The 18,222-nt window shown below is 44.4% G+C and overlaps 1 protein-coding gene across 21 annotated transcripts in view; it reads left to right on the forward strand.

The window, feature by feature from the left end:
* Positions 1–18,222, forward strand: part of TEX36 (testis expressed 36) — a 49,811-nt gene that overhangs the window by 29,037 nt on the left and 2,552 nt on the right. For 16 of the 21 annotated variants that reach the window (XR_009497909.1, XR_009497916.1, XR_009497919.1 and 13 more), the window contains 3 exons: positions 526–580; positions 6,194–6,238; positions 14,942–15,208. Coding sequence is in view for 5 of the 21 variants with exons in the window: in XM_059899567.1 (XP_059755550.1) it covers positions 10,137–10,187; positions 16,091–16,222; positions 17,490–17,570 (264 nt within the window). In the remaining 16 variants the exon portion in view is untranslated. Of the gene's footprint in view, positions 1–525; positions 581–6,193; positions 6,239–10,136; positions 10,188–14,941; positions 15,215–16,090; positions 16,223–17,489; positions 17,571–18,222 lie in introns of those variants that run through there. The other 5 variants (XM_059899570.1, XM_059899568.1, XM_059899571.1 and 2 more) reach the window with 3 other exon arrangements.

The raw sequence follows: 18,222 nt of genomic DNA on the forward strand, positions 1-18,222 counted from the left end.
GGCTGCACCCCCCTACCTCCAAGTCATAAGAAGAACAGATGCCAACACAGCTGCATGGGGTCTCATGTCTGAACCAGGAAGAGAATGAAAGGCAGAATCCAAGGTCAGGGCCTGGGAGAATCCTGGAGAAGCCATCTTTGAGAATTAGAATGTCTTCTTGGTGGGCTTTTCTGGTTGGCCCGGAGAGCATCTGCCTCTGCCACAGCCTCCTTTACATCCCAAAGCCCCGACTGTATGGAGAGACCTCCAGAGCCTCAAAACGGGTCCTTAGCTCTGGTCCTGCCCATCTCTGATTTCCTAGGCCCCCTCCTCCTTCTGCCCTCACCACCACTGAGTTCCCATGGGCCTCTTGACAAAATTCATGCACTTCGGGGGACCACTAACATATAGTCAAAAGAGCTAACATTTATTTCCACCTAACTATGTGTCAGGCACTTTTTTGTGTGCATTTGACCTGTATCAATAGCTTCAATCCTTACAATAACCCAAAGTGGTAGGTACTAGTTTTTTATTTCCATTTTACAGGTGATAAAACTGATGCACAAAGAGATTAAGTAACTTGCTCAAGATCACACACCAAGTAAGTAGCGGTGCTGGGGTGCAAGCACCCCATGCTGTGTTCTCACCCACCGGCCAACGCTGCCTCCAGACGCCATCCCTGCCACTGCTTATACATTTCTAAATGTTGGAATTTTTGTCCTGCAGAGAAATATTGAGAATATTGAGAAATACAGAGAAATATTGAGGTATTAGCATTCAGGTGGCTTTTGCTTTACTGTACAACTTAGAGAACACACAACAGATAATTCAAGACACACTTTTAAAAACTCTGTTTTACTCCACTGGATTGGGTTAGAACAGAGGTTGGCAATATTTTCAGACCAAAGAGTCCAACTGCACTAAAATCCAGAAAACATGGTCAACAAAGATGCAGGATGAAAATGCCTATTTTGTTTAACAGAAAAATATGTTACTTTATGTTAATGATATTGATAGGGTGATTAATAATGGAATAAATCAAATATGGAAGTTATCAACTCTGGTCCTTAGGACTGAGCCTTGGCCTTGATCACTTGGCCAGTGCCCTTGGGGCCTGCCTTAACCCCCTGTCAGGTGGAAGTCTGTCAGGTGATCTATTAACTATAAAAATTAACGCTTGTATCGAAGAAATCATGGCAAAAGCTTTTCAGTAGTGGAGAGGAGGGGTATCCCAAATTGACCTGATCTACCTTTTTGGGGTCTGATTCCTGAGGATGCGAAGCACTGAAAGTTTCAGATTGTGTTCAGAAGAGCCCGTGAAGACGTTTGAGCATGTCTTAGCATTCCTGCTTAAAGATCTCAGCAGCTAGAGAGCTTCCAGAGCTACTGCTGGAACTTGGAACTGCATTATTCCTCGTTGTTTGACTTCAAGGTCTTACTCTTAAAAGTCTGGGTTAAGGCCAAGGGTCATGCTGCTGCTGACTTTAAGCTTTATATGATTTTACTTTCCATAATGCAAAGCTTATTAAGGTGGATTCCACTAGAGCTGACGGGGGAACTTTGCCTGCCACCAGGGTGGAATGAAATGCTTCTTTGGAAGTGTGGACGCATTCCTCATTCAGGCCGTGGGCCCTCTAGAGTATGAACCACTGATAATTGACCGTGGTACCTTCAGCACCTAATGCAATGTGGAGGATTGCCTGTAAAACACTTTCCTGGAACACATGTAAATTCATGATTTGACCATAGTCAGTCTAGCCCTCTCTGCTCTAAGCAGACATCACGGATTCTGTATACTTTATAGCTTAATTTACATGCCCTTCTCCTTGTCCGGGCCTGAACTGTTGCAAGACATTGATCGTGCATTACTTGCTTTGCTATACCTTCTTTTTAAATTCTTTTAGCTTTGTTTCCTACCACGATAGCAAGACATGCTCATTATGGAAATTTGGAGAAGCTCAATGAAGAAAAAAAAGAAATTCAATTAATTCTAAAATTTTAGTGTAACTTTCCACTTTCCATGAATACGTATGCACATTTTTACAAAAGAGGATCATCCTGTAGAAGTATTTACCTTTCTTTTTGACTGTACAATGCAATGTAAACATTTTTCTGTTGTCATTCTTCTATGTTTTTCATGACTGCATTGGGTTCAACTTTATGTTTCGATTTTTTTTTTTCTCTAACAAATAGTATAATGAGCATACTTCGGGATACATCTTTGTGCAAACATGTGGGTATTGTGGTAAATTTTCAGAAGTAAAATTACTGGATCACAAACATGGATATTTTTAAGGCTTTTGGAGAGCTATTGCAACCAAATCACTCTTTGCTGCCAATAGTAATTTCTTAATTCTTGGTCCTGATGTCAGTGCTGGCAGCATCGCTGGACAGTGTCTGAAGTGCTCCTGGCTGCCCAGTGGGGCATGTGTTGCCAAGAGCTGACCTTTGTAGATGCGACTTTCTGCTTCAGTGGTCCTTTGTTCCTTACAGATGAACTGGTCTTTAAGGGTTCGATGCTTCCCATGGCTTTCTGTTCAAATGTCTCTTTTAAAATTGATGTTGAATGCAACCTCCAACTGGAGATCATGTACTGTCTGTTGCTCGATCACTCAGCTTCCATTCTTGTGGCTTTCCCACTGAACCAACCTCATTAATTTCTCCTCAAGGATGGCCTGTAGGTAAGGGCTCTCTTACCTGAGAGTAAGACCTTCTCTCTAGAGGCCAACTTTGTGAGGGCTTTGCCATTTGGAACTATTCTACCCACAGGGATTATTTTGCCTTAGACAATGCCCTGCTCTCCAGGGATGGCCATGGGGATCTTATTGGGAAGGGAGTTGAGGTGTTTCAGCAAGGCAGTTTTTTAAAACTGGGGTCTGACTGTTCTCTGCGGCTTTTTCGGATGCCAGCAACAGTTGGCCACAGTAGGAGATGCTCACTGGAATGTTCCCGGGCTGTCCGTGCACAAGTCCCAGCTGCTCTGGCCAATGGGAAATGAGAGCTAATTTGCTCTAAGGGCCCTAATTGGCTGATGGTGCAGTTCCGTGCCTACTATTTTAAGGCTGTGTTTCTGGCCCCAGCTTGGCAGGCTTGCTTGAGACATCTGGCAACAATGATCAGAATGCCTCTTTTTTTCAAGGAGGCTCACCATCGATTCATCTATGGACTCACAAGGAAAGTCTCATTTAGTAGAGCCAACATGTTTCAAAGAAAAGTATATTTTCATTAACTAGCCTCAAAGCAGTAATTACATGTTCAGAGAACTCAGTAAAAATTTATTTCTAAATATTTGGCAGTGAAATGTTGAAGGCAGCGCGTGAGTACGTGTGAGTGCGTGTGTGTGCGCGCACACACGTGCCTAACGTGTTGCATGTGTTTTAAATAAACCCAGCATCTAAAAGGAAGCAGGAAATACAATTGTAGCCTTTGAAATTTAATTTTTAGCAACAGGATGTGTTTCTAAATACTGCTAATATATCAAAAGGAAAATGTGCGTTTAAAGGCTTTAAAATTGTTATCAAAGCAATTGTAAAGCAAATGAGGTGGCTTTTATTTTTTATTTTTTTACAATGGTGGCGTCTGAACACTGGAAACCAAATTTCAGCCGAGGATCAAAAGCAACGGTGACGTCTTTGCCTGAGATGCAGCTGAACTTCGATGCTCCCACAACCTGATTCACAGTTTATAATCACAGTTATCACAGAACCATTAAAAGCCTCTTAACTTGAATTCCCACAATTCCTTGAGGGCAAGGGCAAAGAGAGAGCAACGTAACTTTGAATGTAAATGTAACACAAGGTTCGAACGGAGAGAATCTCTTTTAATTGTGCCAGCGGAAGAAGATGTCGTATGGATGCATCTACCCTAGCAGATGGCTGATGTAAGAATACAACATGAAGTCTTAGGAGGCTCGGGATGTTATGAAAATGATTTCTCTGTGAAGCGACTGGTAAAGTGTCCGCCCGTTCCAGACCTCTTTCTGGGAGGAGGAAGAGGAGGTGACTTGTTAAAATGTGTTAACTGCGCGGTGGGTTGGCTGGACAAACGCTATGCGGTGTCTGATCAAATCAGCCTGAAAAGAATCCTCGGCCCCATTCAGTGGGAGCCAAAGCCCAGCAACTGTCCAAGCCCTCGTCATGTGAGAAATCTGATTTCATGTTTTTCCACCCTTCAGTGCCTTTGCTGACATTTCCCCTAACAATGCTGTTATGTGCTGTACAGCTAGACAGTGCAGTCAATAAGCTGTCCTGAGACTTTGGATAAAACGGAGGGTTCTTATCTCACTGCAAAACAATTAGAGACCTCGTGCAGCCGTGAGCTGTGTGCATACCAACATACCAACGACGGTCTGTTCCCAAATTTCTGAGCCCTCCCTGGAGAGATACACGCCTGCACATTAGGATGCTTGCTCTAAATGGTCCACATGCGTGTGCCCCTGGCGAGCTGGATGTGGTCCTTGTCTCACCTTTGTGAAGGAGGATTGGAATCACCCGAGGAAGGAAAGCGCTCTCTCTCTGCCATCTCCAGCACTGGTTCTGAAATAACTAATAACTAATTCCAATCAGTCCGTCCTCACCTCATATGAGTTCCTGCATGAACTGCCCACATTCACTGCCCAGTTTGATCTTGTTCCCACAATAGAGAAAGCAAATGGCTTGGTCCAGAGGGAGTGGGTTATTGACTAAGTACTTAATTAGGCACACAGCCCTGATGGGGTCATTCTCCCACCGTCAAAACGACTGGACCGTGGCATGGCGGAACCATGAATTTGGTTTACTATCATTTGCCTGAGCCACTGTTGAATCAGTGGGGTAGGAATCTAAATGAAACGTTAAGACAACCACACTGCAGCCTGTTTATATAACTGTGCAAAGAAACAGCATGTGTCTCAGGGTCCTCTGGGGGAAAACCTTCTCTACTTCCCTACTTCCATATCAGGCACACTGAGGTCGGTGTTATGCCTTCTAGAAAGGTTTTAAGCGCCGAAGGGAAAACCTCCTAGGTAAATAGGATGTGAACTCTTTTAGCCTCCTACTTGAGTTTCCAGATCTTTAAAAGTCTAAAAGGACAGTGAACCTTGTCCAAGAATTAGGCTGCAATTCTTCTCTGTAGGTACAAGGTCAAATGGGCCCACGGGTGCCCTGAATCCTCTGTCTTTTCACAGAAAGACTGAGAAAGTCTCAAGCACCGACCAGGGCCTTGAGATTCTCCAGGGTGGTGCTTCTCAAACTTTATGTGCACACAGATCACCCGGGCGTCTTGTTAAAATGCAGATTCGGATTCACTAGGTCTGGGCATGGGCCTGAGACTCTGCATTTCTAATAAACTCCCAAGTGGTGCTTGGGTTGCTGGTCCAAGGACCACACCTGGAGCAGTGAGGCCTTGGTGGTGGGAAGGTTCCTTACCTCACAGCCAACTTAGAAGGAAGTAGGGAAAAAAAGACCTTGCGAAGGCAACATCGCAAGCCTTGATGCTGTGTACATTTCCTGTTTGCCTTTTCAAGGCACCCCCGGTGGGCAGAAATACCCTGGAATGTGAAGAAAGAGCAAGCAAAAAAGGACAAATTGGTGGTCATCCACACGATTAACTGAATTGATGAACATCGGATCCCGGTCGAGCTGGAGAAATTGGGGTCTAACGTCAGGACTCAGCCCACGTCTGTCATTTATGACTTTGTCTTCTTATTGTCTTTGTAACAAGGCTCTTTTATTAGCTCACAGTTTGCTGCCAAGTTGATGAAATCGCCGTTATGTTTTATGGTACACGGTAAGAGGAGAGAGGAGATTTTAAAAGACCTACAGATCTCTTCTTCGTTGAGGGACCTCGCCTCCTCTCTCTTCTCCCCGCGTGGGATGGAGATGAACTTACCATCACGTTCCAAGGCACTGTCCATTTCCTCTTCAGCTGAAAAATATATATTTATTTGGCTGTTTTGCTTTACGATTGTGGAGGCTGGCATTTTCCATTCCAGTGCTCTCCGTTCTGAACCACACTTGTAATTACTGCTGTCTTTTATTCTGTGTCTTCGGAGGACTGTCCCATTCAAACTGTGAGAGGACAAAAGCTGCTGTCTTTCCAGGGGGTGGAAACAATAGCATCGAGTCTTCACATAAACCTCAACAAACACGGAAACACAGAAGTGAAAATAGGAATAACAAATGCATCCAGTGGAGAAATGGAAATCAAACTAAACATTTCTGCCTGTCTTTTTCAGAATTTGGAGAAAGAATAAACTCGGCACGCCTGCTGCATCCTAAGGGTGAGTCTTATTTCTAAGGTGATTTTTCTAAAAAGGCCAAAGTTCTCAACTGGTGTGTTGTTGTTACCTGTTCCTCAAGTCTCTGTCTGCTACCGACATTGGCCAGCTGGTCAAGGTCACAAAGGGCAAGGTGCCTGTCCACAGCTCTCGGATGGCCTGGAGGCCCTGAGTGGCCCGCCTTCTGCTTTTTCCTCTATCATCTCCACCCTGCGTGGTCCTCTGACCTCCTTTTGGTTCCTGAGTGAGTCAAGCTCCACCCAATATCAGGGCCTCTGACGGGCTCTCCATCCACCTGGCACGTGCTCCCCATCACCTTCCTGGTCACCCTTCAGATTCATGCAGGTCCCACTGTCACATGATCTTGAGCACCCAGTACCTCTCATAACTATAACCAATTATCTGGGTGGTACGTCTGTCTCCCCACAAGAGAGCCAGCTTCGTGAGGACAGCGACAGTATCTACTGTGACCTTCACTGTGTCCAGTACAATTTGCTAGATTGCAGCAATTTTTCGAGCGACCAATTCTCCAAGTTATCAATGAACCGAAAGCTTCTCTAGACACGATTTGAAAAGTTTATAGCAATTCACGTTTCAGCAAGGTTATCAAAAATTGTCATTACCTGGGCAATGTCTCACATCCTTACCAACTCATGCGTGTCAGCAGAGTCAAGCGTTTTTATAAATGTTACTGTTTCTACCTTTCAACTGAACAAACTTCCAGGTTGGTCAAGTTCTCCTTCTTGTCTTTCAATTCGTCTTACTTGTCTTGATCCAGGAATTGTTTTCTTGAGTGGAAGGGAGAGAGATGCAGTTAATTTTCCAGATAGTTTGCAATGTAGGGTAAAACAAACAAACAAAAAATGTGCTTCACGTGACAGATGCCTGAGTACTTTTCAAGATGATTTGCAAATGGGTTGTGCATCCATTGTAATTTCCACGAGTTCCATACGAATCATGAACCATAATAAAAACGTACAATTGAGTCACCTCAATTCTGTTGCTATTTGCAGAAAGAATCCAGATAGTTTACCTTGCAGGGTGAAAAGAAAATGTGTTTTATGATTCAGATGCCTGAGAATTTCTCAGATGCTCAACACTTTATGTGCAGATGGCTCGGCTTTTCCCATATGCAAGTTAAGTCGTCCGGGATTTGTGGACATGAAGGTGGAGGTGAAACTTTTGGTGGCATGATGAACTGCAGCATGCCTGTGTGTGCAGGTCTGAGAGTTGTGCGGGCAGCACACGTGGGCACGTGGCCGATGCGTGTGTGAAAACACACCCGTGGTTCCACCACTTTCTCTCCCACCAAAGACGGCAAATTGCTAATTAAAACAAGGAATGGCACAGTGCACTGAAAACACATGGAAGAGATAGGCACAGCTGCTTTTCATAAGGCCCTTAACACTTCAGATGTAAAAGATCTAAAAGTCAAAGTACACAACAGCTGTCATTTCGAAAAATACATTGGGTGGAACAATTAGATACAAATGTTGTAGATAGCTCACTGAAAATAATTTTTGGTTAATCAATAATTGGGGGTCCTAGTCATCTGATGTATTGGCAAATCCATGATTTACTACTTACGAAAAACTGATTTTGGTGATTGTCTTACCGCTGTTTGAACACAGCGCTGACCCAGAGTGGGTGTTCCGTCAGTATTTGTTGAACGGACACGCCCACGTCTCAGCACTGCGTTCACAGCTACCTTTAACAGGCGGTGTCGCAACACTGCATTCCGACCAGGGCCCAGCTCGTGCAGAGACCCAACGCAGGATGGAGCGCGACCCTCCGGTGTTCTCAGCCCCAGGGATCGTAGTGCCCTGAGTGCTACAGAACTGGTTTTCAGAATGGGTCTCCAAGTTCAGCTCAGTAATTCAAACCTCTGAAAAGAATAACATCAACAATGAACAACCGCACCCCAATCTGCAGCTAGGAAATCCTAGCTGAAGAAAAATTGAATTTCATTTTTCCTGGCCGGGTTTTCCTTATTTGCTTTTGATTTTCTTGGACAAATTTTTTAGAATTTTAAACAATCGTTCAAAAGGGGAAAATTGGAATACACCTTGACCGGTGATTGTATACCTTGTTTAATAGAGCATAAGACAATACAGAGGAGATGCAGAATATATTTAGAAACGAGATTTTAGATCTAAAGGATTTTCCGCTCCATTGGTGGAGACAAAGGGAATGTCTGTGAAATACTATGGTTTGGAAATGGCACTGTTTCTGGGTTTTTAGTCTCAGTCTTCGGCTCCCTGCCTCCTTATTGCTTTACTTTCAGCCTCTTGATGTGGGAGAAGCAGCATTCTGCACTCATCCTTCCCCTCCATTTGTGCAGAGCTCCCTGGCATGACATCTACTGGGGAGGGAGGGCCACCGGAGGAGCACATGATGGCAGTCATTTGACCCCTGGCCTGCCAGAGCTCACAGTGGGGAGGGATCATGGCTAAGAGGCCCAGTTTCATGCAGATTAAAGAAAGGGAGTTAAAAGCAATCCTAGAAAATCCACTGCCCAATAATTTAATGTGGTCAGGGAAGTGCAGTGAAACGAATCCTGTTTGATGCTGGCATTGAAATTGGCCTCAGTACATCTGGGTTCTAGTTTAGACTTTGCTACAAATTAGCTATGTGACTATGGGTGAGTCCCTCCACCTCTCTGAGACTCCCTTTTCTCATCTGTAAGTGGAGATGTTTACTAACACCTGCTCAGTTTCAGTCCGTGTTCCACCTCAGGCATCTCATCCAGGAACACACCTCTCTGGGCCGTCGGTGGTGGCCAGAGGAGAGGTCCCATATCACTAACCCGGCAACTCTTGTTAGGACACCCTCGCCGATGATTAGGGGAAGAGGGGCTTGAGGACACAATTTCTTAGCAAAAAAAAGAGAGTTGGACAGATTCTTCCATTGGTGTTTACTCTTATTTTCACATGGAGTAGCCAAGAGAATTGTCAAGACACAGAATTTATAAAAGGAAGGAAGGAAAGAAATGAAGGAAGGGAGGAAGGAAGGAAAGAAGGAAGGAAGGAAAGGAGGTAGGGAGGGAGGGAGGAGGGGAAAGAAAAGCAGAAATCACGTGACTGAGTAGAAGTGAGGCAGGACTTGAGGGTCCGGGCCCCAAGAGGAAGGCCAGCTCTCTGGAGCCACCTCTGCAACTTGGGAGACGCCAGATGGCCCTCGAAAGGCTTGCGAGCCTTGGAGCTGTCCCGTGACCCGGCGCCCCCTCCACTGGGTACGTGGCTCTGTTTCCTCATTTGTAAACCCCAAAGGTTCATGGAGAAAAAGTAAAACACGTGAAAGCGCTCAGCACAGCACCTGGTATTTAATAACTACTCACGATTGCTGCTTCGTCATGGCCTCAGCAGTGGGCAGTAAGGGGAGTCACAGTGAGTGAGCTGGGACATGCAGGCAGCCAGGAAAGGAGCACGTGGGGAGGCCTGAGGCCTGGCTGGGTGTAGACAAGGCAGAGTCAACTCACTTCTCTGAAAACTAAGAGGTTGGAATAGATGGTTACCATGAGGATATTCAACTCAGAAGTCATCAGAGGATTTGGAGGGTACAGAGTTCGCCATTGTCTCAAGACTGTCTGGTCCACACCTGTGTGACCTGTGTGTATGGCTTCCTCACCTGGGACCTGGAGGCTTACACACTGGGGAGCGACAGCTGCAAGGGACCTGAGGCAGGAGCCCTTGGGGGGCTTGGAAGACCCGCACTCCTCCCCCATTGTGATGGGTGGGCTCTGATGCTATGACAACAGGGACCACTCCCGGACTTCCCCTCCTGGTAGAGGCTGAGAATTAAAGATCAGGAACAAGGAGGAGTGGTTTCCCAGGTGTAGAATTCATGAGGCGATGGAGGGATAAGAGAGCCAACCTCAGCCCCCTTCAGCTTCCTGTAGAATATGGCCAAAGGGAGACGCTTCAACCCACCTTTAGACAAGGATGGAAGATGGGTAAGAAGGATGGTGCCCTCTCTCATCTTTCTCAGGTCACGTGGGTGTGGTCAGGACACAGAACTGAGTTCAGATCCCACTTCTGCTACTTACTATAGTATGACGTCTGACAAATCACTTCACCCAGCCTCAGTTCCTTCATCTGTGAAATGGGAATCTCATAGTATCCTTGGGAGGACCAAATGAAATTAATCTGAGTATAAAACGCTCAGCAGGCTGGCAACTTGTGACTGTTCACTAAGCAGTAATTGGTATGTGCCCTGCTTTTTCTCTTTTCTATAACATCTATCTTCTGACATACTATATAATTTATTATATAAACTCCATGAGGCTGGTTATCTTTGTCTTTTTTTTTCCCCACTGGTTGTATCAGAGAAAATTGTGGTACTAGCCTCTTCTAGAGCAATAATACATAGAAAATTTTTTAAAAAATTTGTTTGTTTAAAAGGAAAAAGAAAAATGGAAAACATCTTGGAAAATTTGCGCCTGAAGGCTTTAAAAACCCTAAGCAACTTAGTCTTTCTAAATCTCAGTCTCTTTGTCAAATGGGAGCATAATATACTAAGGTTAGAGGCCATGGTGGGGATTAGTGAGATAATTCGTACAAAGGTGCTTAGTATAATGCGTGGAAACATAGTAACCACTCAATACTTGCTAACTATTATATAGATAATATATAATATATGTAATATATATATATGTATATATGTCCACCATGCAGAACCCACAGATACTGAAGGGAAACTAAGGGACCTGAGCATCCTTGGATTTTGGTACCCACAGGGTGGGATGGGGGGAACCAATCCCCCACAGATTCCAAGGGGTATATATTTATACTGATATTCTTTCTTGTATACCCTGCTCCATTTCACAGATTTAAAGTAATGAATGGAAAATATTCACAATAAAGTAGTAAAGTATATAAAAATAAGAATTCAGAACCAGTTTAAATATACTTTAAGAGGCTGAGACTGGGAAAGTATGTAACATAGATATGCAGGCCATATGGCCTAAACAGTAGCTATTTGGACATCAAATTTGACTCTGAGTTTCCTGGAAGCCAAAGTAAAATGGGAAATAACGTGAACTACATACACTAATTGGTTAGGAAGAGACAACGTAAGCTTCTCAGACTAAATAGCTTGGCCTCTTTTTATCACCTACAGTATCAGTTAGGGCTGTGTTTGAATATTATAAAAAGCTGACTACAGTACCTTATCCAGACAGGGGTCTGTGTTTCTCAAGTAACAATCAGTCCAGAGGGAGGCAGTTCAGGGCTGGTACAGATGCCCCAGGGCGTTGTCAAAGGCCCAGGTTCTTTTCAGCCTCCTGTCCTGTCATCCTTAGTGCAGTGTGTCAACTCAGGCAGGTAAATGAGAGGAAAGTCAACGGATAAATAGATGGAAGGCACCTGTCAGCTAAGTCGGCCCCTTTTTCTGGGGGAAACAATCTCTTTCCCATGAACCCCACCCACAGACTTCTGCTTTCATTTCAACTGGTCACATGGCCAATTTAGCTGCAAGGGAGTTTGGGGGGGTATTTTTTAACCAACCACGTTGCCACCCCAAACAAAGTCAGGGTTCTGTTATAAGGCAGAAATCGAGGAAGAACATTGCATCTCCCACTGGTGTCCCAGGAAAGTACCTGGGCCCAGTTTAAGTGGGGAGCCTTTGGTGTGGGTCCTTTCTGCTGCCGGCACCTAAGAGCGTAAAGAGAATAGTGCTGACGTGAAGTTTCCCAAAGTAACTTGTTGGGAAAATTAAAGAAATTGTTGGCTTTGCGTCAGCAGCAGCCCCTTTGGGAGACTAATTGCCACATTGGAGGTGACAGTCATTTCGCAGTTGACCTTGCTGGTGGTAACCTGGCTGTTGCTAGGTAGAAAAGGCTCTCTGCACACACTTTCACCTTCCCATTTAATATTTCAGTCACTGAGTGATTGAATGCAGCAAAAATTTCACTGCCAACTAGTTAAAAAGCTGTATTTCACGGTTACAATATCTAACAGAAGGGTTTATTTCACAGCTATCATGTTATAGCCATTAAATATATATTTTAAAAGAGTGAAATTAAAATGCTAGAGCCATTTATTTTTTTACAGTGATTTAGTCCACAGACTTGCAGAATACAAATGAACTCAAGTCAGTTGTCATTTAGCTGGTGAGAGGGATCCTTCGTGATGTAGAAAAACTCTCCACCTTGGCCTGATTTTCCATAACTTGGAAAATCAGATTGGAGGAGGGGAAAAGGGAAAGGTTCTGAGTCTGGAGGCCCTCTGTATTATTTATATTTACTTAAAAATTGTTTAAAAACATTAAAAAATATATAATACAGGATGAATTAGAAATGTATAGGTTGATTTTGAAAAATTTCTGGGGTATATTGTTAAGTGAGAAAAGCAAGGTGTAAAATAGTATGTATCATATGGTCCAATTTTTATAAAGCAGTGTAAGTCCCTTTTGTAGGTACGGGTGTTTGTAAAGGATCATACGAGAGCTATTGTCATTACTATTGTTATCACTGTTATCTGGGGTGTTGGTGGGGGTGACAAGAAGGGGAAGGAAACAGAAACCAAAAGTTACTATTAAATTATAAAAAGGCTTTTATTGCAAATCAAAACCACAATGAGGGATCACCTCACACCGGTCAGAATGGGCATCATCAGAAAATCTACAAACAACAAATGCTGGAGAGGGTGTAGAGAAAAGGGAACCCTCCTGTGCTGTTGGTGGGAATGGAAATAGGTGCAGCCACTATGGAGGTTCCTTAAAAAACTAAAAATAGAATTACCATATGACCCAGCAATCCCACTACTGGGCATATACCCTGAGAAAACCATAATTCAAAAAGACACATGCACCCCAATGTTCATTGCAGCACCAGTTACAATAGCCAGGACATGGAAGCAACCTAAATGCCCATCAACAGATGAATGGATAAAGAAGATGTGGCACATACATACAATGGAATATTACTCAGCCGTAAAAAGAAACGAAATTGGGTCATTTGTAGAGACGTGGATGGACCTAGAGACTGTCATACAGAGTGAAGTAAGTCAGAAAGAGAAAAACAAATATCATATATTAACCCATATATGTGAAATCTAGAAAAGTGGTACAGATGGACCGGTTGGCCGGGTAGAAGTTGAGACATAGATGTAGAGAACAAACGTATGGACACCAAGGGGGGAAAGCGGGGTTGGGGGGGATGGTGGGATGAATTGGGAGATTGGGATTGACATATACACACTAATATGTATAAAATAGGTAACTAATAAGAACCTGCTGTATAAAAAATAGATAAATAAAATTCAAATAAAAAAATAAAACAGAAGATCAGAAAAATAAATAAAAAGGTCACATTTATAATTTTATAAATTTATAATTTTTGAAGCCACATTTATAATACGATCCTATATATGCAAATTATGCATATATATGGGTGTACAGTTGCACAAGGATGCATGACAAAGTTGGTCACCAGAGAGTTAAGGGGAGGACTTCCCTGGTGGCGCAGTGGTTAAGAATCCACCTGCCAATGCAGGGGACACGGGTTCGAGCCCTGGTCCGGGAAGATCCCACATGCCGCGGAGCAACTAAGCCCGTGAACCACAGCTGCTGAGCCCGCATGCTACAACTGCTGAAGCCTGCGTGCCTGGAGCCTGTGCTCCGCAACAAGAGAGGCTGCGACAGTAAGAGGCCCGCGCGCCGCGATGAAGAGTGGCCCCCGCTTGCCGCAACTAGAGAAAGCCCTCGCACAGAAACGAAGACCCAAAACAGCCAAAAATTAATAAATAAATAAATTAATTTAAAAAAAAAAAGAAAAGAAAAGTAAAATAGATTTTAAAAAAAAGGGGAAAGAGTGATGGGATTTCAAGGGAATTCTACTTCCTTCCTTATGTTTTTCTTTATTGTTTGAACTTTTAAAAACCATAAGCATGTATTACAACTCTAATCAGAAACAAATACAATTATTTTCGTTGGAAAAACGAGACAATTAATAGATGCGCTTCATTAAGAAACATATAAACTACGGCAAAAAAAGTGTTCTTCCTTCCCTGGTGCCCTCCTCCGAGGTGACCCTGTCGCTCGGCCGTGGAAGAGCCCGTCCACGTGATGGTGTGTTGGTTTGTGTGGTTGTCTCCTTGCCCTTGATCCCGGTTCCTGCTCTGCTTGCCCCACAGGCAGCTATTCACACGTGTTTAATGGGAGTTCTTTTACTGAGATGTGTTCTTGTAAATTATGTATTGTTGTTTTGTGTGCATGGATTATTTATTTACATAAATGGTGTTGGGTTATAGATCTCATTTTGTTTCTTCTTTCCACTCGGCACTGAGTTTACAGGATCTCTCTGAGGCTGTGTGTCATCTGGACGATTGGTTCTCCTTTTCTCTGCCAACAATGCCCCACCAAGTATACCACATAGATGACATAATCTCTCTACCTTTTGACATAAATAGTAGCATACTAAATGCATTCTTGTGCAGAAATTAAACAAAAACCATACTTATATGTGCAGTTATATCATGACTTGAGAAGGAATGGGAGAGAATGGCAGTGTTAGCCAATACCATTATAATCCCAAAGAGAAGGAAAGACTGGCTTTGGGTGTGACAATGGGTTTGTTGACAAGGGAGGGGACAGCTGTGAGCAAAAATAGAACCTGCCTACAGCTATTGTACACTCTCTGGGTGCGTGCATTTTCTCCTTTAATCACATCTACCCTATCAAGTAAGTATTGTTATTTCCATTTTACAGATGAAGAAACTGGGGCCTGGAAAAATTGTCTCTTGCGGAAGGCTGACCTCGTGGGAGAGCGAGCTGGGATTGGTCTCAGGGCGTTTGGATCTACTCTCTGTGGCCCACCACCACATTATGCTTCCTCCCTTTTCAGGAATTTTCGCTAAGAGTCAGGGTCTTGCCTTCTGTTTGTATTGTAGTTTCCATTCATATTCCTCTCCTTGAGATCCCTGCTTCAAAGTCCACTTTGTTGGGGTGGCTTTTAAGAGGTGCTGTTTATATAAAACTGAGGTGAGCTACAGTGGCTGTCAAGCACCACTCGCATCCCTCTTCAGGGGGAATTCGGGAATGGACTACTTGCGCTGCTGCTGAAAGTGTGGCCTGGGAGGCCCACCCCTAGATATTCCTTGGCTGAAAAGAGCTGCTGCCCCAAGGTCACTTCCTGGGTCCCCACCGTCCTCTTCTACCCAGTGACTGATTGACAAAGGCTCACAAAGGCCCAGTCCTCTCACTCCATCAGGCTGACTCTGAGAAGGCATCCCATGTCTAGAGCTCCCTGTGGGGTTGGTCCAGGCCTTTGTTGGGACTGCCTCCCTAGGCCCAGTCCTGTTTCCTTCCCTTCTGTTCATAGAGAGATACTAAAGCCCACCCCCAGCCATCCAAATAATCTTCCCACCCTCTACCATTCTACATTCTCCGTGGAGACTCAACGCGACCCTTCTCTCCTCCCCTTCCCCGTGTCCTAAGGTCCACTTCATACCTTCAGGAGGTTGGCTCACCCCTGTGAACATGGGCTGAATCCTTGGCCCCAAGTGCAGAGAGCTCCCTTACCACAAGGAAGATCTCAAATAATACATTGTCTCCTCAGAGTCCATCAACCCCCTCTCACGGGGCCACACCCTCCTCACCAGGCCTCGGAAACATTTCCAGGCTCCGAGCAGTAGGGTGGCCCCTGTAACTTGAAACAACCGGCAGTGGTGGCCTCGGGCCATGACAATATTTTTTGTCTTGGAAAGAATACTTGAAAATTACAAAAATTATGCCATTTCCATCGCATGCCAGAAGCACCCAAATTGCATTTTAATCCCTTTACAGAGGAAGCCCTGATACTTGGCTTAGAGATTCAGATGTGTCTGGTTTTAATCAAGGCGTGTGCTGTTTTTCCAGTTCCCTCACATTGGACTAATGCAAAAGACACCAGAATCCATCACACGTACGATGTTAAAAGAGTCCAATAGTCCACGTTTATCTCGGCAAGTGGAGGAGAAGCTACCGCCAATCTACAAAGTGCGGGAGAAGGTGAGTCCTGAGAGCTGGCCACGTGCCCCCCTGGCTCTTCAAGGGGGTGGCACCGCTGCCACCAGACAACTCTTTCTCGGAGGGAACTGCTCACTTGCCCTCCCTGGACCCCTAAATTCTGGTAGCATCCTACCTCATACACTGTTCAGTACGATACCTCAAATAGTCTTTAGAGGGAACTACCTCTGGTCCAGACAATAAAGTTAGGCTCCTCTATGGACAGAGTTCTTTTCTTTTCTTTTTAAAGATTTTGTTTTTTTGGATGTAGACCATTTTTAAAGTCTTTATTGAATTTGTTACAATATTGCTTCTGTTTTATGTTTTCGGTTTTTTTTGGCCATGAAGCATGTGGGATCTTAGCTCTCTGACCAGGGACTGAACTTTTACCCTCTGCATTGGAAGGCGAAGTCTTAACCACTGGACCGCCAGGGAAGTCCCTATGGACAGAGTTCTTAACATGCACATTCTTCCTTGCTGGCCAGTTCATGAGCAACTTTAGGGACATGAAGTGGCCGGAGGGAGAAACAGGGTTAACTTCACATTTAGCCGCCCTGAACCAGAGAGGTCTGGTCTACTAGGATCCTGATTGGGCAGAAGAAGAAGATGGTCTCAAAATTCTTTTCCAGCTTTCAATTCCATGCCTACAGACTTTCCCTTCCTTGTCTCTCAATAAGATGTTTTAAAGAGAATTTTTTATGATTTTCAGCAAGCTGGCAATAAGGTTGAGTTTCAAAGCCTTGAGCTGATGCACACACCCAAGACCTCACCCTGTGCCGTGTGTGCCATCGCTGTCGATGGATTTAATTCTTCTTTTTTTTAATAAATTTATTTATTTTATTTATTTATTTTTGGCTGCGTTGGGTCTGTGTTGCTGTGCGCGAGCTTTCTCTAGTTGCGGCAAGCGGGGGCTACTCTTCGTTGTGGTGCGCGGCCTTCTCATTGCAGTGGCTTCTCTTGCTGCGGAGCATGGGCTCTAGGCACACGGGCTTCAATAGTTGTGGCACGTGGGCTCAGTAGTTGTGGCACACAGGCTTAGTTGCTCTGAGGCATGTGGGATCTCCCCGGACCAGGGCTTGAACCCATGTCCCCTGCATTGGCAGGTGGATTCTTAACCACTGTGCCACCAGGGAAGCCCTGATGGGTTTAATTCTTACTTAGAGGTCACTTTGCCTCCTCCGTCTTCCTTCCATGCCACTATAGGTGGGTTCTGGAAGCATACTGGGGTTCTGATGTGTGCCTTTTTATCTCTTCCCTTGCTCTTTTCCAGCAAGCAGTAAATAACAACTTCCCCTTCTCTGTACACGACAATCGTCACAGCTTTCAGAACTCTGGATTCTGCCTTGACTCTGTGAGTATTTCTCTCCAAGTTGCTAATAAAATGAGCGACATTAGGGCTCTTGATTTTCTGAGACATGTTGAAGATAGAGGACTGACCTCAAAATTGGAACAAGATTAAAGCCTCATAACAGGTTACCAGGGGGGAAAAAAGCATAAAATTCTCGGAGTCCCACGTAGCTTTCAAAATCTGCACCAGCCTTCCTTCTGCCTAGGTTTTTGTGAATTTCATGCTCATCAATGTGCTTTCCCATAAACTGTCTCATTTGTGAGCTTTCTTGTGAAGATCTGTCATGGGAAGGACGGATTGCCTATGTGTGTCTCTGAATGGCAGAGCCAGGATCTGTGAGGAGTCAAAGGAATGGATGGGGAGCTTACATGATATAAAGAAGGACGTCCTAATAACTGCAGTTGTCTTTTCTCCGGAGGTGGTGTTTCCCCATCACTGAAGAAAATAAAGTCTGATAGCACTGGTTAGTGGTGGTTAACAAAGCACCGGGCAACGAAAAGAGATTGCAAGCGCATATGTAATTTAAAATTTTCTAATGGCCAGTTTAGTAAGAGTTGATGAGGAAACCTGTGATCAGAGACCCAAAGGTGCTGCTTTCTTCATTGGGAATCCTTTGGGATGGGAAAGAATCTTCGGATCTCTCGGTGTAAGAACC

The sequence above is a fragment of the Balaenoptera ricei genome, chromosome 16 (assembly GCF_028023285.1).
Source record: "Balaenoptera ricei isolate mBalRic1 chromosome 16, mBalRic1.hap2, whole genome shotgun sequence".
In the NCBI taxonomy this organism is placed as follows: Eukaryota; Metazoa; Chordata; class Mammalia; order Artiodactyla; family Balaenopteridae; genus Balaenoptera; species Balaenoptera ricei.